Source organism: Siphateles boraxobius, unplaced genomic scaffold, assembly GCF_051911475.1.
Source record: "Siphateles boraxobius isolate OS27281-9 unplaced genomic scaffold, OSU_SipBor_1 29, whole genome shotgun sequence".
Taxonomy (NCBI): domain Eukaryota; kingdom Metazoa; phylum Chordata; class Actinopteri; order Cypriniformes; family Leuciscidae; genus Siphateles; species Siphateles boraxobius.
Genome location: NW_027508908.1, coordinates 9612493 through 9637738, shown reverse-complemented (window position 1 = coordinate 9637738; position 25246 = coordinate 9612493). Strand labels below are relative to the sequence as shown.

General features: G+C 37.1%; 1 protein-coding gene across 1 annotated transcript in view; it reads left to right on the top strand.

Annotated features, from left to right (window-relative positions):
- suclg1 (succinate-CoA ligase GDP/ADP-forming subunit alph) overlaps nt 1-7602 on the top strand; it is a 28116-nt gene extending 20514 nt beyond the window's left edge. The window contains exons 8-9 of the mRNA XM_077246429.1: nt 3417-3605; nt 7398-7602. Coding sequence (XP_077102544.1) covers nt 3417-3605; nt 7398-7424 — 216 coding nt within the window. The 3' untranslated portion in view covers nt 7425-7602. The remainder of the gene's footprint in view (nt 1-3416; nt 3606-7397) is intronic.
- The last annotated feature ends 17644 nt before the right edge of the window (nt 7603-25246 follow it).

Sequence of the window (25246 nt, the reverse complement as noted above, 5' to 3'; positions counted from 1 at the left end):
CAGCGGAGGGGCACGGTAACCTCTGGAAAATCAAGCAAATCGCTCTGAATATGTTAACTGCATGAACAAGTGCCTCATGTTCAAAGAGCCTCTTCTCCATCCTGTGAATCAGACTGTTTTAAAGAGCTCGTTTTTATTGATGCCACATTTGAATTGAACTGAAACGACCAAATGTCAACCTACAATTTTCAGCATTGTTTCACATCATTGTTTCACAGTTGCAGAAACCATTAAGCGTTTTTGTGTACTCCGTGAAAAGCGAGCATGTAGCTCTTTGAGCACGCATTAGCGCTGTGTAACTTTCCTCTTTTCCGGCCTGTCTTAGTGGGGGAATTGAATTATTCCTTGCCGACTAGTTGCAGATTGTGTGAAATTGGTCCTTTCAGGTAAACTTTTCTCATTACCTCAACACGGTAGTTTTTAAGTGAATGCTCCAAATATGGCCTTGGCCATGAATAATGGAGATCGATACATGGTCATGCTACATTTCATGCAGTGGATTCAGCCTTGGGAGAAGCATTTGGTAGTTATGAAATTTTCCGTTTGTGCCGCTGTTAACAAGACCTGAATCGATCAGACTGTTAAACGCATGCCAGTCTCATTAAGAAGTGCGGACAGGGATTATACATCTAGGTGGTAATAGAAGCGGCGATCCATACAGGAGCTTGTAAACTATTAGCTATTGAAAAAGTTATGTCAGATTTATGTTGTTGTATGAACCCTTTTAGACTGGCCTAGGAAGAGAATCTGTTTTTTTTTTGGGGGGGAATAATAGTAGTGACAAAGAGCTCATGGTCCAATCCCATAACTTTTAAAAACACAGCACATTTAAATGCCCCCACACACTTCCTGTTTGATCCATATCTGGTACTTTCTTTTTATTAGCTGCGGTGGCATTGTGCAAATAATGGTGTGAGCACCCTGTTTTCCTTTTTTTCGGTCAATTTATGAACTCCCTACTACACGCATACACCAGTAAGTCCTTGTGTCAGAATTGCCAAGGCAAACTGCAAAATTGCTTTTCAGTCAAATTAGCATATTGATATGAATATTCCTCTCAAGGGGTTGTCACCTATATGCTTGTTTTTGCTTATTGCTAACATTTGTCACCTAGGGAACATTGCCCATTAAGATCCACTTGCAGTCCACAGTCTCCACGACAATATTGGGAGCTGCTGAATGATCGAGAGGAAGCTGTCCAATAGTTAACATGGAAACCTGACAAATTGTGTTTTCTGCAAACGTTCATTGCATATCTATCATCTCTTTTTCTGTAAAAATCCAATTCATACACTTCTAAAGGGATTTGCTCAACCAAAAATTACAAATCTGTCATTATCTGCTCATCCACATATTGTTCCAAACATGTAACCTGTTATGTTTTTTTGTGGACACAGAAGGATTATTCTTTAAGAATTTTCACCGCTACAACGAGTAAATAATGACAGCATTTGGGTTACTTTAAAATAGGGTTGTCTGGAGAGGGTCTGAGAGAGTCATTGTCATTCAACTAAAAAGGGGCACAAAATGAAAGCATGGCGTTCCATTTCAACATTCTCTCAAGGTTTTGTGCATGAACAAAATGTAATTTCCTCAGTTCATTATCGTAATCATCCCAGATTAGGCTTTAGTCTGCAGTCGGCTGCATGAACAGCTTGAGCAGAGTTTGAGCTTTGAACCGAAGACGGCTCCTCTGGCGCAATATAATGTTAGTGGGTAGTTGAAGATTATCAAGTATTAGGTTAGACTGTCTTTGGCTGGCGGTCGCATTCATTTCATCGTCTCAAGTTTGCATTCCCATTTAAAGTTTTTAGTGAAATAAAAAATTGCCTGTGAAGTTTAGGAACCTTCCCTCTTGTGAGATTCTAATAGGCACGTCTGAATTAGTGCTGGCTCCATTTGAGCCCAGGGAGGTCTATTACACTGTAGAAAACAACCCATTAGCATTCCTATTGATCTCTGGCAATAGCTCAGCTGTCAGCTGGGACTGACACATGCTAACCAGCCAAGCCTTAAGTTTTTGGTACAGCCTCATCAGAGTTCAAAGTTAGCATTTAGCTTAGTATTTCAGTCTTTCTTTGAAAAGCTGTCAAAACGGCCATAAAAACATCCAAAATGCTAGTCTACCATTTCATTCTAGACACTCTCATCCACCTGTTGTCTGACGCTGGTGCGATTACGACAGCCCACATCGCACTATGGAATTATGATGTCATTCATGAGGACAAAATATGGTTGGAATGAGGAAAATGATGGTCCATCAGCGATGGCAGTTAATTGGCATGGACATGACAAATTACCTTCCATGAAAGTGAGATTGTATTAAATGACAGACTCTAACCACTGTCTGCCCATCTGCTCACACCCACACACGCTATTAGATTCCTTGATCTGCCTCCTTTGTAATGCCAATTTTGTGCACATTATGCACCATCTAAAAGCCCCTGCATTATCTTTGCCTCTTATTTACAAGTCTATAAAAATAGACTCACTTCCTGTAATTGTCTCAAAACATTATACTTGTGGGTCTTACTTAGCTTCACTATGAACATAGTTATTTTTATGGAAACCCATAATGCAGTGGTCAAATTAAAACATATTTTTGCTAAACATTGTGATACCCAAGACTAATTTTGAATAAACACACACAAACACTACCTTTCAGAAGTTGAGTCGGTAAGATTTAAAAAAAAAAATGTATTAGTAAAGAAGTCTCACCAAGGCTGCATTTATTTCAATAATTATTATTATCAATGTTGAAAACTAAGGAGCTCTTAGGGGAACACAAAAGTTTTTAAAGCGAACGCAACGTTTCTTGGGAAACACAAAAGTTTTACAAGCTAACGCAACTTTTTTGGGGGGCAACGCAAATTTTTTACGAGCAAACGGCGTTTATTGGGGGAACACAAGTTGTACAAGTGAACGCAACATTTTTTGATGCAATGCAAACGTTTTACGATCAAACAACGTTTCTTGGGGGGAAAACAAAAGTTTTACAAGCAAACGCAATGTTTCTCTGGGTTTCTATGGGAGTTTTACAAACAAACACAGCATTTCTTGGGGAACACAAAAGTTATACAAGCGAACGCAACGTTTTTTGAGGCAATGCAAAGTTTTACGATCAAACACAACGTTTCTTAGGGGAACACTAAAGTTTCGCAAGCGGACAAACATTTTTGGGGCAATAAAAGTTGTACGTGCAAACACAACATTTCTTGGGGCAAAACAAAAGTTTTGCGAGTGAACAAAAACGTTTCTCCGGGAAATGCAAACGTTTTGCGAGTAAATGCAAACTTTCTTGAGGTAAAGCAAAAGTTGTCAAAGTATTTATGAATCCCAGCTGGATATAAGTACTAATCTCTTTTATAAAAAAAGGTCTTTAACTTATGTCACCTTTTTTTTTTTTTACTCTTTAGGGTGCCAATGCTAAGCCAGTGGTGTCGTTCATTGCTGGCTTGACAGCCCCTCCTGGAAGGAGAATGGGGCACGCAGGAGCCATTATTGCTGGAGGCAAGGGGGGTGCCAAAGAGAAGATCGCCGCCCTGCAGTCGGCTGGAGTCGTCGTCAGCATGTCTCCGGCTCAGCTGGGCAGCACCATGTTCAAGGTGAGACCGTTTTCTCACGTCTAAATGCTCAACTGTTTTTAGCTTCTTCAAACTCAAGCATGCTGAGAGCAAGCCATTAAAGATGTTCTTTTTAGAAAAAATCTATTTGATTTTTTATTTCACTCCTTTTAGTTTGAATCCTCAGGTCAGCTTGCTGAGAACTCTTTTTAAAGTATTTTTATTGGTTTGTATGGCTCTAGGAAATCCACTGTTCTGTGGGCCAACAGTGACTTATATAAAGGGCCCCCTTAGACAATCACAAAGGTTTTTACCGTAAGGTATTCAGTAGAAAGCTACACCGCAAGAGAGAAAATGAACAAAGCTCCATTTATATTGGTGAGTTAGCAGCTCTGCCTCTTTATCTCAATTTATCACAGCCAACGCTTTTAACAAGATGTATAAAAAGTGAAAGCGTGTATTACACTCATTCATCATTTTAGCCTTTCATTATCAGCACTAGCAAACGCTCCTTCCTCTGCATCAATAGTATTTTCTTTCCTCTTCCACCACACCCCTGGATTCTAATTTGTAATCATTGGAAGTAATGATGAAAAACACTCTGGCTGGTTGTTAATTTTGCAGCCCATTGTGTTCATACATCTGTGTTTATCTCATTGGCCGATTTAATAATGATGCCCCACACGCACGCGTGAAAGCTTTTTCTCAATGTTATCATACACACACATGTTGGCAACTCACTTACGATGTATCAACCTTTATCCCAGTGTCTCTCATTATTCTTTGTGTTTATGCCTGGATGATATAACCAAGACATATTTGTCAGCTTTATGACTCTATACAGCATCTCTTTTTATTCATAATTTTGACCAAATCAAATTTAAAATTAAAGGGTTAGTTCACCCAAAAATGAAAATTCTGTCTGAAAATTAATTACGCACCCTCATGTCGTTCCAAACCCGTAAAACTTTTTGTTCATCTTCAGAACATAAATAAAGATCTTTTTGATGAAATCTGAGACCTTTCTGGTCTCAAAAGTTTATAAAGAGATTGTAAAACTAATCCATATGAATTGAGTGGTTTAGTCCAAATTTTCTGAAGAGACTCGATCGCTTTGAGGAACAGATTGAATTTAATATTTTATTCACATATAAACATTGATCAGCGAATATAAGCAGAAGCTCAACCGAAACTGCTTGACCCGAGAGAATGAACCTCATTGGTTCTCGCACGTCAAGCGAACACACTTGAGCTTCCGCCTACCACAACTGACGTGTTGATGAATAGTTATGTGAATAAAAGCCTAAAGTCAAACTGTTCATCGTATAAAGCTATCGTGTCTCTTCAGAAAATTTGAACTAAACCGCTCAATTAGATTGGATTAGTTTTACTATCTCTTCATGAACTTGGTACGTTCAACGTGTTAAAGTGGTAACTGCGTCGCCTGTCAACAGAGGGACAGAAAGCTCTCAGATTTCTTTAAAAAAGATATTTATTTGTGTTCCGAAGATGAACGAAAGTCTTACAAGTTTGGAACGACATGAGGGAGAATAATTAATGACAGATTTTTTTTTTTTGGTGAACTAACCCTTTAAGTGAACAAAAGAACAATTAGATGTACATTACTGTTAAAAATGTTAGGGTTAAGTCAGCATTATTGTGGTAATACTTCTATTCAACAAGGATGCATTAAATTCCTGTCAAATGCTGTTCTTTTGAACTTCAAACAATCCTGAAAAATCTAAAAATGTATAAATATTTCAGAAAAATATTAAGCTGCACAAACTTTTACAACAAAATAATAATAAATGTTTCTTGCACACCAAATAAGCATATTCGAATCATTTCTGAAGGATCATGTGACTGAAGATTGGAGTAATAATTACTCCATCAGCTTTTCCATCACTTCTGAAAACGTTATCATCTTGAAAAAATGTAAAATTTTAAAATGGCAATACAGAGTAGTTTACAGCAATATTTACATTACATAGAGTGTAAAATGCCACACTGGGATGCTTCTGTAAAGATTTTTGTCTGATACAAACAAACTTTTGAATCAGTGTTTTAAATCTTAAGGTAAGCAGACAATTCAAACTGATTCATGGAAATTTATCAAAAAAATAAAAAAATCGAACTCCATTTTTTCCAAGTATCTTTCTTAACGCTTTACATTTTTAAGAAAATTAATGACTTAATATGCATGGACTATCATTCATTTTATTTCACATGTAGGCCTATCACAAAATCTTTGTGAATATTCAGTAAACCATCCAGTCCTACAAGTGTGTACAACACAGGACAAAACTAATCATGCTCTCATTCATTTACCCTCTCTCTCATTACTAATGATGTAATCACAGCAAATACTTAATTTCTTATGTTACTTAAGGCCATTTCCTGCAATATTATTTCAGAGTGCTTGAGACAATGCATTACTTGACCACTAGATGGCAGTAGAGCTTCAAGTACTTTTACTGAAAAACCAGAGCATCTTAGTTTCTAAAACATGACATTTGCATAAGGGAATTCTCTCTGAAATGCACCATTCCGTCACCCTTATTTGAGGAAAATGCATTTTCAAAAGCACAATGCATCACCCTGTAGCTGTATGCCTTTGTAAATTAACTATGTAAATAGCTATTCCTGACTGGAACAATCTACATTTGTCTTTGTATCATACAATGCATTTCTCACAGCTTTATGTGTTTACCCACAGCTTCTGTAAATGTTTTTCCCCTTTTTCCCTGTGCGATTAACCTTTATATGGCCTTAAATCCTGAGACTCACAAAGCCATCTTCTGTTTAAAGCAGGGAGCTTTTCAGCATTTCCACATATGAACAAAAAAATATATGCTATAGATTCCTAAATAAAGACTATTAGAGATGCCAAGATGACTAAATAAAGCCTTAACAGTCTTGCCATTTAAAAAATGGTTGACACATACACTCTTCATTTAACCAACTATTAACCAACCAACTTCATTTTACTTCATAAAACGGTAATCAATACTTAGTTCATGGTTTTGGTGAACGATACTCGTTAATACACTAAACACAGATAGCATACAGTGGCGATGTCGTTTTCAAACGATTTACAATAAAAGTGTATTTATTCTGTAAGCACAAACAATATGGTGGTGATCCATGTTTGGTTTTATTATAGTTCATCACTGAATGTATGATGGCAGATTTATTCGCACAAACAGCACAAGTGGCTTGTGAAGAAACACATACTGGCTGTATGGAACTTTAATTTATCGCAATGGAAATTGCTAAACTCAGACATACATATTTGTCCTTCAGTATAAATAGTGGTCCAATATTGTGGCGGTTATTTTTTATTAATCGAAAGAAGCATAAATAGTTATCACGATTAAAATGCAATTAATTGTGCAGCAAAAAAAAGAGGTAATAGCAATGTGGACATTCTCTTTTTGTGTTCCATTTGAAGAAATAAAGAACAAATAAATTTGCTTCATTTTCTTTTTGTTTTAATAACAATAAAAATACACTTTAAATGGGTTTCGAAAAGTGCTTTGCATAGTAAAAACAAAGTCTTTTTAAATCTTTAGGTAAGATTTAAAATGATCAAGTGACTCCCTTATGAATCTCTCTTTTCTTTGTTCATCCTTTTCTTTTATGTTTCCCTCCATTTCCATATTTAATTCACCTAATTTATCTTCTGTATTGTCTGTTTCAGCTCTTTAAACCAGTAAACTCTGTTGACTCCCACAAACTAACCGCATAACAGACCCCTGCTCCGGACATATTTGTGGCGGACCCTTGCTGATCATGTTTGTTTGACTCCTGTTTGCACTTCCCTGTTTTCTGCAGGAGTTTGAGAAGAGGAAGATGTTGTAACGTGTTAGAGGGAGAGTGTGAGAAACAGACTGCCCTCCCTGCCTTAGGACCTTCATCCCTGCTGGAGCCCAGCACCTTCCTCCAGGCTCAACCGTGCGCACACTTTGTGTTTTCAGCTGATTCTAGGAATACATGGTCCGTATTTGGACCAGAGGAAATAAAAACATTTCAAAATCTATCACAGCCTTTTGTCTTAGAAGTTTACAGCACAGGAACATATCCACCTTGTGATCCAGCTACACTCAGAGCAATGTCAGCCATTTGTTGCTTTATGTGATGATGTCCCCCCCCCCCCCCCCCCCCCCCCCCCTGAAAATATATCTCTAATACACTACCTTGTAGTTTATTTATTTGTACATTTTCAACGTCTACGCTCCATTTACCTACAGCAGCTCAATTGCACGTCTCTGGCCATGGTGTACTTGTTTTTTTTGTCTGTTCTCCCTTTGCGCTGGAACTCATTTGCACAATTGAAAGCCTTTGAGTTTCTTTTTGCAATTCACGTGGGCTCAGCGTGACCTTCTGGCTCCCTTAATCTTTGAGTGCATTAAATGTAATTTTTCTTTGGCATTGAAAGCAAAGATATTTTTTCAGCATCTACTTCATGTGGCAGGTGCGATTATACACGTGAAAATGGCCACGGCAGATTTCGAAAAGCTGTACTGAAGGCGGCGTCATTGTCAGGTAATTTTCTCATGAAGTATCATTGAGAGTTGGACAGCAGATGGATTATTTAGTCTTTTCATATGACAACTTTCACTTTAGCGTGACGAATTTGCAGAGCTAAAATGGGCCAAATTATTGAAATCTAGCTTGCATCGAAAAGAGCGAAACTACATGACACCTGTCCTAGGCTTTTAGCAAGGATTTTCATTTGCAGAAACAGGTTTATTAATTCTGACATGCCTCTCTGAAAGGTAAAAATGTGTGTGTGGGTGGACTTTCTCCTTTCGCCCTGTAATTGCATCTCTCCTGCCTAATGACATGCATTCACATTCTACTCCGATAAAGAATGAAAATGCAAATTTGTTCTCTTGCCAGGTGTTTTTCAGAAGTGCTCAGAGTTGATGAATATTCTTAGCTTGTATCACATATTTATCAGCCTCAATTATGTGAGGTTGCACAGGTTGTCTGTGTCTGAAAAATGTGCGAGTTTGCTCAGATTTCAATAACACCAATTTGTGTTGAATGAGTGGGAGGAGGGCAGGACGGAAATGTCACTAAATGTATTGTACACCGACTGTATCGTTACAGCCTTCCAGCTGAACTGTAAGAAACAGGAGGGGGAAAAAAAACGAGATGAGCTCTTGAACTGACACATCACATCTCTGTATCTGCCTTTGTGGCGAACAGGAATTGGGACGCATACTTTGAGGAAAATGATCACAGATTCGCTGACTGTGTGATATCTAAGCTACAGTGGTGCAAATTTTGTGGATGCGCACCAACTTTTATTCTTAGATATAAGACTCGAGCTTATTAGTGCTCACCAGGGTAGTCGGGTCGCAGCAGTTCGTGAGCTCTTTTAAATTGGGACAGAAAATTCACAGCTAGTTTAGTTTGTACTTAGCTCTGTACTTAATATAATTGCACCATTTGTTCTTAATGCAGCTAGTAAGTCATAAGCTCACCTTTAAATAATGTGCAGTCGAGTAATATGACATTTATCTTTGTAGATCCAATAAGCAGCCTTCAAATCTGTTGTGGAGCGGGGTATTTCAGTTTGATGGTTGATGTTCAAACTCAACTGAGATACTGAAAACTCATACATGGATAGTTATTCAATACTAAAGTGTAAAAGTGTAAATTATTAGTCGCACTTTTGAAAATCGACTCTTGACTATGACTCTTTGAAATCGAAAAACACTTGCTGCTGTTGAGGTGGGATACGGGTAGAAGGAAGGCTCAATTATAGATAATTACAGAAATTAATTACAGCTATAATTGCATTCAGGGATTTTTAAAAACATGTACACAATTAAATTAATTTCAAATCTAAGTAGTTACATTTAATATAAAGTAGCAACATGGGGACTAACGTCCCAGTAAGTTGGAAATAGGAAGGCTCGTGAGAAGCCAGAACGAGCAGGAAACACGAAATGCTTTATGGTAATTCGACATAAACACACACGCCGCCCTCAATGTGTATGAAGTATTGCCCACCTCGGTAGACATGGCTCCACACAATAAAGTTTGGCCGGCTCCGATAATAACAAATGCACATGAGCAGCGGTAGAAAGGGGCAGAAGGGTGCCGCAAGTGAGTTTTTTTACGACATTGTTGTGAAATAACAACTAAAAGAAGACAACAAAAGTGAAAATCAGCAAAGAAATAGCTAGAGTTGCCGAATGCCCCTTTAAAATAAAGTGTAACCCAATTTAATGTTTTGTGTGTACGTGTTAACATCATATATTTGTGAACTTTTGTGTCCTTTTGTGTCATTTAATCAGTCTGATATTACATTCTAATGTTTATTCATGGTGCTATGTTTCAACTTAGTTTAATGCTGCAATCTAAAAATGACTGGATTGCTCATTGCATTCTAAAATGCCTGCAGGGTGTGAAGCCACCGGAAGTGTTCGAGCGGGTATTTGGTATTACCTACCGACAGATGCATCATGTTTTCTGGGGATTTGTTACTCGCTGGAAAGACATTTTAAATGTTGTATCAGCCGAATTATCGACACCAAGGTGAACAAGGCCTACAACCTATTGAACAGGCTGTACTTTTATTTCTCTCAGATTTTATTTAGTTTATGTAAGGTTAAATAAAATGTACATTTTCTGCGCCAAACCAAGGTCCTCAGCTTGAAAAAGAGAAATTTATAATTTAAACCACACCAGTTCTGACAGTTGCATCAGTAAAAGTGTTTCACTTTTTATAGATTGAACTTCCATTAGGTTATCGCAGATGCTAATGGTTACAGGAAATATCTCAACAGGGTGTTTTTTTTCACACCTAGTTTGTTTGAACCCTCCAAACGCTCTCGGAGCGGTTCAGCGTGTATATGTGAACAAACCAAGTGATTTCAGGGCCCCTAAAGGGACCACAAAGCGAACCGTACTCATACTCTGATATGGTTCGTTTGTGGTTCGATTTCTTTGTGATATGTGAAAGCGATGAGGTCCCGTTCCACTTTGCGTTTCGTTTCAACATTATGTAGCCTACTGCTTTTGAATAAATATCGTACTATCCTGCTACAGTGTATTCTATGCAGTTCCGGCGTGTCTGTCCCAACATACTGTACAACACAAAATACATTCACTTCACATGTTAAACCTGCAATATGTAAGATTTTTGTAATAAAATATCCAAAAAGCAAGATGATTTCATTGCAAAAAACACAGTGATACATTTTGTGCAGTTGTGTACTTACAATATCCCAAAAGTTCCCAAAGATTTTTCATTTCAGAGAAATTCACATTTTAAATAATGGCTCGTCCATGTTCAATTGTCGCCTGTCAATGATGTAATATCCACGTTATCCCTGGTTTCCGCTCATACTGCCATAGTAGCCATGGCGACAGAAGTGGACAACTGCGTTATGTCTAGCGGCACGCTCACGCCGTTGTTGTTTCGTTTAAACATTATTGACCATGACAAGCAGACTTTGGGACAAAAGGAAAACTAAAACGAGGATCAATATCAGCGTGGCGTTTTCGAGATGCCGAGCTCCACGTCCGTGACAAACTTCGACTTGACAGAGACGCGACTCTTGCATGTACTTTATTAGACAGGTGAGCAAATGTACATAAAACTAATCAATGTCATATAGCTCAACATAATGAAATGTTAGAATATGATCAGTATGTTATTCTAATGTTGATCTAGCTTACTGCTAGTCTCATACAGACAAGCTAACACAGAGTAACATTATAACCTTCAACACACTCAAATGCAGTTTAGTGTGATAGTGTAACGTTAGACCAAGTGAAACAGCGCTGCGTTACCTCACAAGTTTCATTCGTCTAATAAACTGACCTGTGGGCGTATTAAATCAGCACTTGCGTGTGGTTCTGTAGAATGAAATGTCCTCATTCCTTTATATCCACGGGACTCGTGTGTGGCGCTGATATCTCTGTCTCTCATTAGCAATCACGACCTTCATTGTTGTACACAGTTATGTTAAAAACATCAATGTATTCACTCATCCATACACATTATTGACGACAAGTTCCATAATTCCACTTATGCGTCATCAACCTACACCTTTGTTATTGTTTATTGTTATTGTTATTTTTTTTTTACATATTGCAGATTTAATGCAGCGGTAGAGACGCTCACGCGACACTGTAGTTATTCGCATGCATGAACGTGTATAATTTGAATGTGCAAATAAATGGATAACATAAATAAATTTGCTTAATTTAATTCTCGTGCTGTTCTGAGTGCGTACACACGAAGCGCGCACACTCTAGAAGCCTGCAGCACGCGAGTACTGAGCTAAGTTATCTTTCGCGTCTTATTGGCCTTAAACTGTCAAATACACACACAAAAAAAATACATACACAGTCGGTTCTGTCTAAAGTGAAAGTCAACAATTGGGGTATAATCGGAATTGGTCTTTATCCGTGCTGCGTGAGCTCAGCAAGTGGCAGCCAAGCGTGCCGCACAAGCCCTGGAAAGTGAAGCCAAAGCGTCTCGATCGCCCCCCACTGACTGGTCCTAGTATAGGTCATAAACCCCGCCTTCCCATGTTATTTAACGAGATGTGAGACCAACTAAATAATTAAATTACACTTCAAATATCTTTTTTCCAAAGATGGTTTCTGTCATTTGCTGGTTTTATCACGCTGATGTAAGTTCAAGTGTGTATTTAAAATAAGTTTGTTTTTATAGCATCAAGTAACTAACTAAAAACAGTGGTGTGATGTCATGATTGACAGCTGTGATTGACAGTTTCTCTGAGCGAAGTAGTCACTGAAGCACCAACGACTTTTTTTTCGGGATCTTCGGAGGACTGAGGAGATTGGAGCTTTAAATTTAATATCTAAATTTCTATAATTAATATTCTATATTATTTCACACCGACCTAGGGTTGTTCTGCAGTAGATTGTGCTAACCGATCTGGCATGTCCGATCGATCTTTGAGTTTTTTTTTCGGTAAGTTAAATTTATAAACTAATTAGTAAATAAATGTTATGGGCCAGCTAGCTAAAAGTCAATAAGCCTCGTTAAAAGCAGGTGATTGTTAGCTAGAAGAAAATACTCATTATTTTTATTGTATAATTTGATCTGGTTAAGAATTATGTATAACCTATTGTCTAAAGCAAAGGTTGTACTGTGCTTGGACTTGATTGAACTTGGTTTAAAAATTCAGTATGTTAGCGTTACTGCCGCTCGAGAAACATTTATGTATATTTAAAATACAAATCAATCCCAAATATGTTCTGAATTAACATAATAAACATAAGAGTAGAGATAACAGTATTGATAACAGTATTTATCATCAGTCCCTTTTTCAGATGCAATTGCTTTTAATGACTAGATGTAAGGTGATAAAATCCTTTTTTTTGTATTGCATTTGTTACGTAAATACTCTTTAAACATATTCATTTTTTTTCTGCTTACTGCTGTGTACTTTACGTTTGCTAACCTAATTGTAGCCTACTTTACTTGAATAAACCTTAACCTTACAAATCATTCTTATATTTAGGCTACAAATTATCAAATCTTGGACTGTCCATGTCTCAAGGCAGCTAATTAAAACATTAGTAAAAAAAAAATTACATATATTTTCCCAGTTTTTCTTTAGGTAAGCATGAAGCAGTAAGACTTAAACAATGGTTAGTGAACATGAGACGGAAGGACTGAAAAAGTGCAGGGTGCAATTGTGCTTGCGATTGACTCAGCGAGAGTGAGGGCGGGGCCTTGATTTTGCGGCTTTACTTCCTGCTCACTACTCACTACTACTTCCTGCTCGGGGGCTCAGGTCCCGAGATCGCTACTGCGCAGACTCAGGTCCCAAGATGTCAGCGCCATATCAGGGCTGCGTTCCAGCCCAAAATTGTCATTCCCTTCACTCGCTATAACTTCCCTCCATCTCGTTCACTCGGATGCACGTCATTGCTTGCGTTGCATGAGTGCCCACTACTGGCGGAACCTTTGCAATAGGCTGAATTGGACCGTGCTAAGCCCTTGAACACTTAGAATCCACTATGGGGTGATTTATTATTATTATTTTTTTCTTACAAAATTGTTAAATGCAGAATTCTAGTTGTTTAAATAAAAAAAAAATAAAAAAAAATGAATACATCATAGAGTTGTTTTTAGCGGGTTAAATTAAACGCAACATGCGTTGACGTCACAATCGTGTTGCATTGTGGGAAATGGAGCTGCCTGAAGTGTACAAATGAAGTAGACTAGCTCCCTCTGTCAAAATCGAGGGAGCAACGGTCTGTCCTTATAAACTTCCCTCGTCCACTTCACGAAGTGGAATGCACTTCAAAATGGCGGCAGGGATTCCCCCGGAAGTGTTTAGGGAAGTTTGCAAGTGCGTGTATAAAAGTGGACTGGAACACAGCCCGGGACACTGGCGGCTTCACTTCTCACCAATGGAGGAGAGCGTCCATCTTATTTTTACATTCTATGGTGGCAGCAACCAAATAATAGGCTACACATGCTGTTTTAGTTATAGTCCTTAACTAAAACAACAAAAGAGAAAATCACTCACTGATCTTCACTAAACAACGTTTTACAGTGAAGTCTATGTAGCATCAAATCATGAATCGTGATTTTCTTGAAAAAAATGTGATATGATTTTTGCCATTTCGCCCGCCCGTAAAATTGGGTATAACAGAAGAACAGCCACGTAAAAGTAAAAAAAACAAACAAAAAAAACCCCAAAGAAATACATGAGCACCAGTGAAAAAATGAGTTGAAGTGGGGAGTCTGCTGAAATTAAAGATTCCTATCCCTTCTACGACAACCTGGATGAAATTTTGATTTCGAGCGCTTTTGCTTGTCTGACAGATGTTGTCGAAGTTGGAAGTGTGCACATGAAAAAGCTGGGATCTGAGTTCTTTTGAGGCTGTGGTGTGAACAAGAAAAGGTCTGAGATCACTTTAATGCAGAAGAGGATCAAAAAAGGAACCGGGTTCTCTTTTGAGTCCACTATATTGTGAACACCAAAAGGACAGAGGTCACTTTCAGCTGGTTTGCTTTCTGGTTCACTTTAAGTGAACTGGGTTTGGTTCTTTTAAAATGAACTATATGTAAAAACACCCTTAAACTGCATGCCTCCTCATAGGCTACATACTACTTCATACAGTCCTGACAGTAAGCTAAATTAAACATCAGTGGCAACTTGTCTTAGCAGAGAAGCTTTATAAATTCATGACAAAGACAAAAAATGGAAGTTCTTTGTTACTTAATACAGATGCAAGCACTTCATATAAACATCAATATCCATCATCTACATTGTCATGCGTCATCATCACCACTTCCACGACCATTCCTCACAGTTCCTCCACATGGTATCCTTTCAAACAAGGAAAGACTGGGCCTCGTGGGAGCTTGGTATAAAGCATATAGACATTTATAGATAACTTTGACAATGAAAGAGTCTGGTTAGATTAAATTTTTTATTCCTCTAAATAAGACTAGGATAGATCACCCAAAAGATGAACATTGCCATTTACTCTACATTCCAAGTTGGTGTGAATTTTTAGCCTACAACCGGTTTGAGCTAGCCTGGCTCCGCCCTCCTACGCACTTCCGCTCAATTTCATTTTCCTTCAGTACTACGTCTGGGATTGCGCTGTAGACTTTGGTTTTCTCCGATCAATTTTTTACCGGGCCAATCAGCGAACAGAGGGAGTGGCTGAGAACGATGACGTTGATGTCGACTCGTGCGTTATTTTGAGTTGTAGTTCAAAATAAGAAAGATGCGAGCGAAGCCATTCGGTCCGTTGTGGCAACGCTGCCGAATATCAAGAAGTTAAAGCCGGAGCAAGAACAATCTTTGCTTAGTTTTGTGTTTATGGCCATCCTCCCACGGGGTTCGGGAAAAGACATATGTCACGACAAAAGGTCAGCGATTGGTTATTGCAGATAGAGTGACTCCGGGCAGATCCAATAGTTTTAGACTTCAATAGAATACCCGCCTACAAGGAAGTTAACGCTTGTCAATGGAGCGGTGCCAGACTCTCTGTACAAATGAAATGTACGAGAGTCTGGTAGAACCAGGCTAGGTTTGAGCATAGCTCTCCCTTGAACGTTCATTATTTTGTGAATGAAACGTTATTTGCTTCTGTTTTTTTTCCCCTCAATAAAACAACTGATCGAGTTTGCAAAAACAGACTGATCTGGTTCTTGACTCAATCGTTGCAACAGTTACAGCTCACCGGGAAAATGTATTGAATTATTTAATAATTACAACTTTGGTATGTTTGACACAAGAACCTTTCATGTGGATTTTCAACCTTTTCGTGGAAAAGTGTGACTAGTCGCAAAATGTATTCTTTAGGGGTCCACATAAATGCAAGTTAGTGTTTGACTTTGGGAAAGACATGTGGGTAAGTAAACGACAATAGAATGTTCATATTTTGGTGAACTTTTTTATTCAATGCTCTAAATATTGCTCCATTTTGTAGGAACAGAAAAATAGATGCTAATGGAGCCTAAATGTCCTCTTTCACCAGACATCTTTTTACTCTTATCTCCATTTCGTCACTGTCAGCCTAGGAAAAGATTATGCTGTGTACATATTGTCACCAATTATGTTTCAATCTGCATTAGAGAAATTACCATAATAAAGATTGGGAGGTCGAATTTAAGACTTTATTTGTTTGGGGGCTTAGGGTATCTACTCTCCCGGAACGTTACTGTGGCCAACACTGCCGTGGCTGTCGTTATCTTTGCGCATAGCTAATGAAGCTGCGCTGTGATGCACACTGTGCTTTTTCCATTCATACCTCAGTGACTTCGATTTGGCTATGAAGAGCTGCGCACTGGCAGTTTGACGTGATAATACGAACAAAAATAACTAGCTTTTTTCCATGCACTTCAAGTTTTAGAAAAGGTTTGCTTACCCATTTAACTCTTTCGAGCACACATACCCACGCCTGTCACGATGCCTCCTGCCTGAGTGGCGTTTATTTGACATCTGTGGTGGGCTTTTACTTTTAGATTCATATTAACATGTCCCTTATATGTCATGTTCAGTTGTGTTAAATGTCAACATGAAATGTACACAGTTGCAATCAAAATGATTCAACCCCCCGGAGACTGTAATACTTTACAAATGTAGGCGAAGCTTTTCTAAAGATAGAGTTGTTGTTTTTTAACGTTTTTTTTTTGTTTTTTTTACAGTTTTAATGGCAAATTAAAAGTGTATATGCACTCTCAGAAAAAAAAGGCACAAAAGCGGTCACTGGGATGGTACCCTTTAAAAAGCTTAGTAGTATGTAACAGGTATTAGGCCTACTATTTTGGTACCGATATGTAGGCTACCTTTGAGGTACTAATATGCTCTCTTTAGGTACAAAGGTGAACTTTTTGAAAGGGTACTGCCCCAGTGACAGCTTTTGTACCTTTTTTTCTGGAAGTGTAATGTTATAGGATTTAGAGGAGGTTTTTTTTCAGAGACACAGCTGGCAGCCTTATTCATAAGTTTAAAATTTGTTGTGCCAGAAAACCTTCGAGGTTTTTGAAGAAAAAGCACAATATCATTAAAACGTCTGAGCAGAGCAACTGAGAAAAAAACCTCAATTTACTGCCAATTTGACCTGCAAGATGACCTACAGAAAAAGGAAGAAAAACATTTCAATGCAGAGTAAGAAGAACACGACAACAAGCATGGTCTTCATGTTGGGACATTTTACCGAATGCCAATCTTGAACAAGAAGAACATAAAAGGTCGTAAAAGGCCATACATCTCATTGAAAATATTGGGGAATTTGAAGAAAGCAGTGGTAATGTGAAAACCAAAGATTATCAGTGATCTGGAAGTGATCAGTGAACTTTTCAAGCGAGGAATTATGGGGTGAGAATTGTTCCATTATTCCAAATAGATTATGATCCACAAATAAATGCAAAGAAATTCACAAAAATATATCAAATTCACAAATAAATAGATTAAGATTCACAAATAAATGTAAAGAGTTTCACAAAAAATTAGAAAACTCACAAATAAATAAAATGAGTTTTGCAAATAAAAAAATATATTTATAAATGTGTTTTATGCCACAAACACAACTCTGTCTGGCATTTATTTGTGAACCTCTTTCTGTACATTTGTAAATCCCCTCACGCATTTGTGAATCGGTTCCTGTACATTTCAGCTCATGAAAAATGGGGGCAAAAACAAAAGTGTTGCATTTAAAAATGTGTTCAGTATATTATATAGCCTTGTACTACAGTATGTTTCAACTTTCTTTGACCTGTGCGATTGCAGTTGTTGCATGTTAATGTATCTATAAGTAAAGTTAAAACGCTTGCTGTTTCATGAAGTCAAATAAATTCAGCACTCCAGGGTAGACAGACTGCAATATCTCATTGTTGCCTCAGCAATACAATATATATCTTTTGTTCACCTCTCCATCTCTCTTTCTCCTCCTGTAGTTAAAACACTACCTCAGTCTATATGGACGAACTGCACAATCAATCCTCCTCCACTCGGACAAATCAATGTTTCACTTATATAACAGCTCTAATAAACTTACTGGTAATTGTTTGTGAATCCTGTGACCACCGGTAGAGTGATTTGTTGCTTTAGATGAATTACCCTGACTGTGTTTGTGTGTTTTAGTGCAGTTTTAGGGAGCACCTGACTTAAAGAGGTCATTGTCTGAAGACTGTTTGAATTGAGCACTTCCTCCATCCTTTTTGTGGGAACTGCAATATTTTGAATGGCCAATAACATTTTATGGGCCATATTACAATGAATCAAGTGAAAAAAAACACAATAGTTTAAAAGGGTCAGACAAATCACATATAGGGTAAATTTGGATTATCAAAATAAAATCTGGTGCATATTGCTATTTATATATCTATTTCTTTATTTGTGTATTTATCTGTTCATTCAGGTATAAAGGGGGCATCTGAATGACAACCTAAACCACCTTTCACACTTTGTCTGGTTTTATGTGGCAATTAGGGTTCAGGACAGATTGTGCCAAAAATGGTAGTTTGGCAATGGGATATCTTATTTACTTAATTTCATTTATTATATTTATAAAAAAACTATTAAAACAACGTAATGTTGACCAATGTGCTGTACAGTCACACAATAAAATTACATACATAAAATGTACTTTCAGACAAAACAATGACTATTGAGCCTCTTGACAATTAGTCTACTGAGCCAATCGCTAATTCTATCAAATGTAATTTCAGGTTTTGTTTAAAATAACCTAAAGAAGGAGCCAGTCTAAGATGTAGAGGTAGATTATTCCAGCGCTTTGGAGCTGCTACAGCAAATCACCACTCAATTTCAATCTGGTCCTTGGAATGTCTAGGATCATCTGATTTGCTGATCTGAGACACCTTATGTATATGAAGGAGATGCACTAGGTGGTGGGGCCAAATTATGCAATGCTTTATATAAAAAAATCAATAACTTAAAATCAATTCTCAACTGCACAGGCAACCAATGAAGTGAGGCTAACATCGGTGTTACATGCTGTTTTTTACGATTCCCTGTTAAAAGTCTAGCAGACGCATTACGAACCAATTCTTGACATTTTCTGCCTCAATAAAAATTATAGTATGTCTCTAAAAGATTTGATACCACAAATCTGGTACACTTTGGCTAATTCTGTTATAAAATCACTAATCGTGGAAGACAAATCGTGGCAGCCTGGTAACTTTCAGTTTTGTTTGAGTTAATTATATATATATATATATATATATATATATATATATATTTGATTGACGGCTTCTTCGCCAGATCCACCATCAAGTGACAGTGACACATATTTGTTTGCGTTCAGTACTTTCTCTGCAGTAAATTGCTGAGCCATTTCAAGTTTTGCTGATATTTCCAAGTCTTTTTTTTTCTGCCTGTGAAAACTGAGTGAAACGTCACTTCATCATTGTGTATCAGACATTGAAAAGGTGAATTGCACCTATTCGGTCATCAAAGATTCAATTATTGCTTTTATTTTATCTTTTTTTCTTATGTTTATAATGAATTGAGGAATACTAAGTCGGTTGGATTTCTCTTTAAAAAATTAATTGGGAGGAGGGTGGTGAATGATGTCCTGGGTCACTATATATCAATTATTGGACATGCTTGCAGCTGACACTTCACCATACATTTAGTTCTAGTCAAAAAATCCTACACATGTCTTTTAACAACACCACATTTCTACAGGGAAATCAGCTGTAGTGTATCATGAAGCAGTGTTTAGAAATGGAGACCTAATAGATCTGTAATTTAGAGACACCAATGCGCTTACAAGAAGTTGTTCATAATCAATCAACCAAAACTTTAACAAAAGCCGCAGACACCAGAGACCCTCTGGCAAGCAAAATTTATGCTTACTAGATTAGATTAATTTATTCAGAATGATTTTGGGTGTGCATGCAAATTTCTTCAAGCCATTCATTATGGGTCTAAAGGCAACAAAAAGTCTGATTTCCTACCTCCTCTCCAATACCAAAAGGCTTAAGGGCATTTGTAAGTGTGGTTTATTCTAAGTCAGCATGCGTTCTTGTTTTAATGTCTCATGGTTCAGTCTGCCACTCTGAGTGGAGCTACAGTGTGCGAGCAATGATCCTCGGTTGCTGAACTGCATGAAAAAGTCATTAACAGTGCTCCACATCCCGTAGAACTCTGCAAATGACGGGAAGACATTTTAGAAAATGCACCAAACTGAAAATAGCCTGAAAAATCATGTTTTTACTTGAACTCTTTCCCAGCAATTAACAGAACACTTCCCTGCCATTGAAGTTTTTTTGAGAAGGACCTGTCTGCAGCCTGCAGAACAGGGCGGTGCTACATGTGTTGCTCCACCCCATACTTTGATTGGCTCGGTCGCCTTTCATAGTCATACATGATAGTAATTGTGTTGTCTTCACTATTATGCACTGATACAACATTAACCTAGAAATTAATTTAAAGGTTAATTCGTGGTGGACGGTGTACACAAACCCTGCACTTGAGATAAATAAGAGAAACACAATGAAAATATGACTCCAGTAAAAGTGTGGTTTCTAATGTGACACATAAGATTTGATGAATTATTAGGAGCACACTAGATCTGAGAATATATTACTCCCAGATCTTGGCTCAGTTGAGCGGGACCAAATCAATTGTTTATTGTTCACTTGACTTGTTTGCTGCAAGTTTAATATTCTGGTAGGTCGAATTCACAAATGAACCATTTGATATTATTTGTGAACCAGTTAATTGAAAAGAGTCGGCTCAAAAGATTCGCTCACGAAACGGGACATCCCTATCGGGTTTCGATTTCTTCACTTTAAAATGAGGAACCGCATTATTGTAAAAGTCTGATATTATGCTCGTAGCCTATTGCATTGTCATTTATTATACAACTGCCAACATGGCTTATAAAAACCAATAACACGTATCTATAAGTGTGTCTTGCCATGTTATTTAAATTAAAATGATTCTGATATATCTTTTTAATTTCCTTTCTCATACTATGGTGATATGAAGTAATCAGATTTCATGAATAATTTATTTCATAATTCATTCCTCTACCTGCTTTACTGTTGTGGATAATCAACCAATACATTTTTGTTCAAATGTTGTGGGATTGTTCGTGCATTAGCATAAAGACTAGCTTAATTTAGCAAAACAATAATTTCAGGGACATTGCAAGATAAAGGCTAATGTTTTTTGCGTCCGTGCATTATAATGAAGGCTTTGTGAAACTGAACAGATTTTCCAGTTCATATCGATTTGAACGACATCCTACACCGACTATGAACTCATTTTCTATCCTACAGGCTTATGAAAGATGATCGAGACAATTACACATGCAGAGGGAGCATTTGAAACCCATTAAGGGGGTTCTAGCAGACCAATCACAGCGCTTGTGGTCCGCGTAAAATTGACGCATTGTTACATTTTTGGAGATGTGCACGTCAGGGTACGCCGTAGGCTACACGTGCTACAAACATATTACGACGTAGCAACTACGTGAGTCGACGCAGAAGTATAAATTGGGCTTTACGCACAAGCACGCTAACGTGATCACCAAAGATTCAACAACTTATAAATCAAAACTGCCTAATGTTACCCCCAACCCCCCAAAAAATGGTCAAACCCCAGAAGAGGTAGTACACGACAGTGCAAACTTTGAATGTGTTGATAGACTTTATCTACTCGATTTATGATTTGATAGTCATTCTGTATCCGATTCGGAAAAACTCTTTGACAAAAAACGCGATTTTCTCAGCTTTTTGTTCGAAATGCTGTTTTTTTTTCTCTCAGTGTAAGTCTGTAGTAAACATTCCTGGGTGTTTATGCATGTAATTAGACACTGCTGCTCGTTCTAGAGGTAAACATGGAGTAATTCACTGGGCATATGATTTATCTCTGTCGCTGCAATGGCTGTTCATCACAATCCTCTTAAATGAACACCTGAGAGAGAGAGAAGCGATAAAAACTGATAAAAAATGCAATTTGCATGAGGTATTGCTGTATGTGAATAGCAGTGACTCAGACTTACCGCAGCGCTTCAAAAAAAACAAAAAAAAAAAAAACATGAAGAGGAGGGAGGGTGAGCAGGGGTGGGAAAGATAAACAGTTGCTCCTATTGAAGCCAGTTAGAGATGGATTTTGCACTGCGCCGAAAATAAGGTTTCATTTTTCACGCTTGCGAAGCTGATGAGTACAAAGCGAGACGGTTCTGTAGGAATAAGCTATTGTTTTTCCACTGTGACACTTCACTTGAGAAATGTGATCATGGTTTAAATGGAAAGAACTCCCTCCTAATGCGTTTCTGAAGAGGCTGTGATAGCTTTACTAGAGTTTTTTATTCATTTGAACAGAATTAGCTTCAAATCTATACCAGCAAATGGCTACATCACCTATTGTTGCAAACACGTTTTTAACTGTGGCTTTTGAAACCCTATTATACCTTAAATTCATATGTGCGCAAAGGGACAGTAGGCCTACTATTATCGTGCTGATGAGCCTCTGTATTATCATTTGTATTATTGCTATCAATGTGACAGTAGGCTACTATTTGGGAGCTGAAAGTATATAATAAAGCACTGCATTCTACTGTAGTGAACTAGTAACTTATTTACATTTTTAACTTTCTTTAGTGGGTAATGTTGCTGTTTAACCATGAAAAAAATCTGCAAAGTTACAAAGCACAACGTCCACTCTAAAGAAAGTTATTCATGTTTCTAACTGCCCTGAAATGCCTTGATTAGTCTTGAGGTTTTTCACGCACACATCACAATATCCACATATTTAAATAATTCATGCCCAAGGCAAATTCAAAATATAGGCCTGTTTGAGTTGCATAGTGTGTTGAAACTTCACACTCGTCCAGCCGACCAATCAGAGCACATTGCTCTTTTTGGAAGGAGGAGCTTCTCAGGGCCCTAATCAGAGCGTTATAGACATTAGGAAGATACAAAAATATAAAATATGTGAAAAAATAATGTGTTATTTGAATTGTAAGCTTATTCTAGACTCTAAACACCAAAATCAAGACTTTGAAAAAGGACAGGTCCCCTTCAAGGTCTGGTAAAACTCCAAAAAAATGTCCAACAACATTAAAGTTTTAGTCACCTGATAATTAATTATTAATACCCACAATAAATTCCTATTTTTTTTTTTAATATTTGACCAAAAAAAAAAAAAAGGAACTGAAAAAAAAAAATAATTTTGGATTTTTTCCCAGGATGTTCAGCAATATTCAGTTGGATTTAATCTTCTGCTTAATTTGTTTTCTTACAAAATGTTTTCTTTGTCTTTCATTCATTGTGTCAAAACTATCAGAAGTGAGAAATTTTTTTAGTTAATCTCATGTCAAGATTTGTATAAATATTGACAAACCTAGCATTTAACTAGGATTAAGAATGATTTAAGATTACAAGATAGTTTCAAAGTGATTGTCAGCTCCGTCTATTGCAAATTTGAGGGTTGACAGCTGACGATGTTGCTAAAATAACATCCACGTTATTTTTCTGCATTTGGCAGACAATTTTATTCAAAGCAACACAATTTTATCATGCATTCTAGAGGGATCAAACCCACGACTTTGAAAAGCTCACAAAAAGTTTTCCCTACTTGACAGATATCACTAAAATAAGTGTCCTGAGATATCACACCCTAGGCTTTGTAAATGGTTAAACCGAATCTGACTGCAGGATGCTGTTGTTTATCCAATCAGGTTGTTTTTCCAAGTTTTCAGGTTGATTTTGAGTGTTGCTGATGTCTTCAGAGTGTTTGGAGAGAGAGGGGCAAGCTAATTTAGACTGGCAGAAATGAGTGAAATGGCTAACAGCGCTTACAGCACTTTTAAGTTATGCTAAAAAAAAAGTGGTAAGTTCATTTTACATTAAAATAATTAACCTGTGAAATTGTATCATCTCTACTCTAAAACAGCAAGAAAAAACAGCTCTTTGGGTGCAATTCATAAGCTGGCATCTCGCTGCTCAGATCTCTCTGTATTCAGTGGACAGATGCTTTTGTTTGATCCATTCAACTCAACTCTGAGAATCCAAGGCACGGGGGAGGAATGTTTAATGCCTTGAATGTGAGGACAGCAAAGTCACAGTAATTTATCACAAAAAAAAACAATATTAATTAATAATAATATTAACTCTTGACTCTTGGTTTTGATATGTAAAAACGGTTGACCTGTGTATAATAATAATAATAATAATAATAATAATAATAATAATAATAATAATAATAATGTGAAATATTACATTTTTAAATAACTGTTTTGTTATTTTAATATATTTGTAAATGTTGATTCAGTGATGTGATCCTGCACAAATCATTTTAATATGCTGATCTGGTCCTCGTGAAAATTGTTTAGTACCAAATGTTGAAAATTTTGTGCTGATCATGTACAGCATATTATGCTATATTTATGCTACATGATGTACAGCACATTGGTCAAGAGTTGTGGTTTCAAATGGTGTTTTGTACAAATAAAGTGACATTGACCGATGGAAATTGGGATACATTTTTCAGGATTCTTTGATGAATGTAAAGTATATTGGAAATAGTTATTTTTTGGCATAATGTAAACGCCTTTACTGTTACAATTTAATGCATCATTGAGTAACAATAAAAATGCAATAGTAATTAAAATAATAAGTGTAATAATGATAATGTCTTTCAAAAATATACAAAATCTTCCAGACCCCAAACATTTGAACAGTGTTGTACATTTATTTATTTCCTTTTTTTGTACCATATGCAGTTGCATGAAATATAGCTTGTTTCTGAATAAAATCTGTCCTTATACATTTTTTTATTGATATATGTTTTAATTAATAACTTCTAGTTTTTATCCATTCATATTTTGCTGTGATTCCTGTACTTTTAAGCATGCACCTTGGAGACTTTTCCACTTTTTGTTACTCTTTAGCTTCTCAAATATAAATAATTCAGTTGACAATTTTCAAAAGATAACTGATGTCCATAAGTCTCACATAGTCTTTTGTTTCCAAAAAAGTCTGCTATAGTGAATGATTGATTAAACAAAAAATTAGTAAGTGCAGATTATATTTCACAAACATAACCAAACCATAACCTTTGTTTCCCATAAGCATCGTAAGCCTAGATCATAGAATCATAGCCACCAAAATGATCCACTTAGCTCACAATGCTTTTGAGATACGCAGCCCTGGAAAATACAGCCCTTTTCGATAGCTA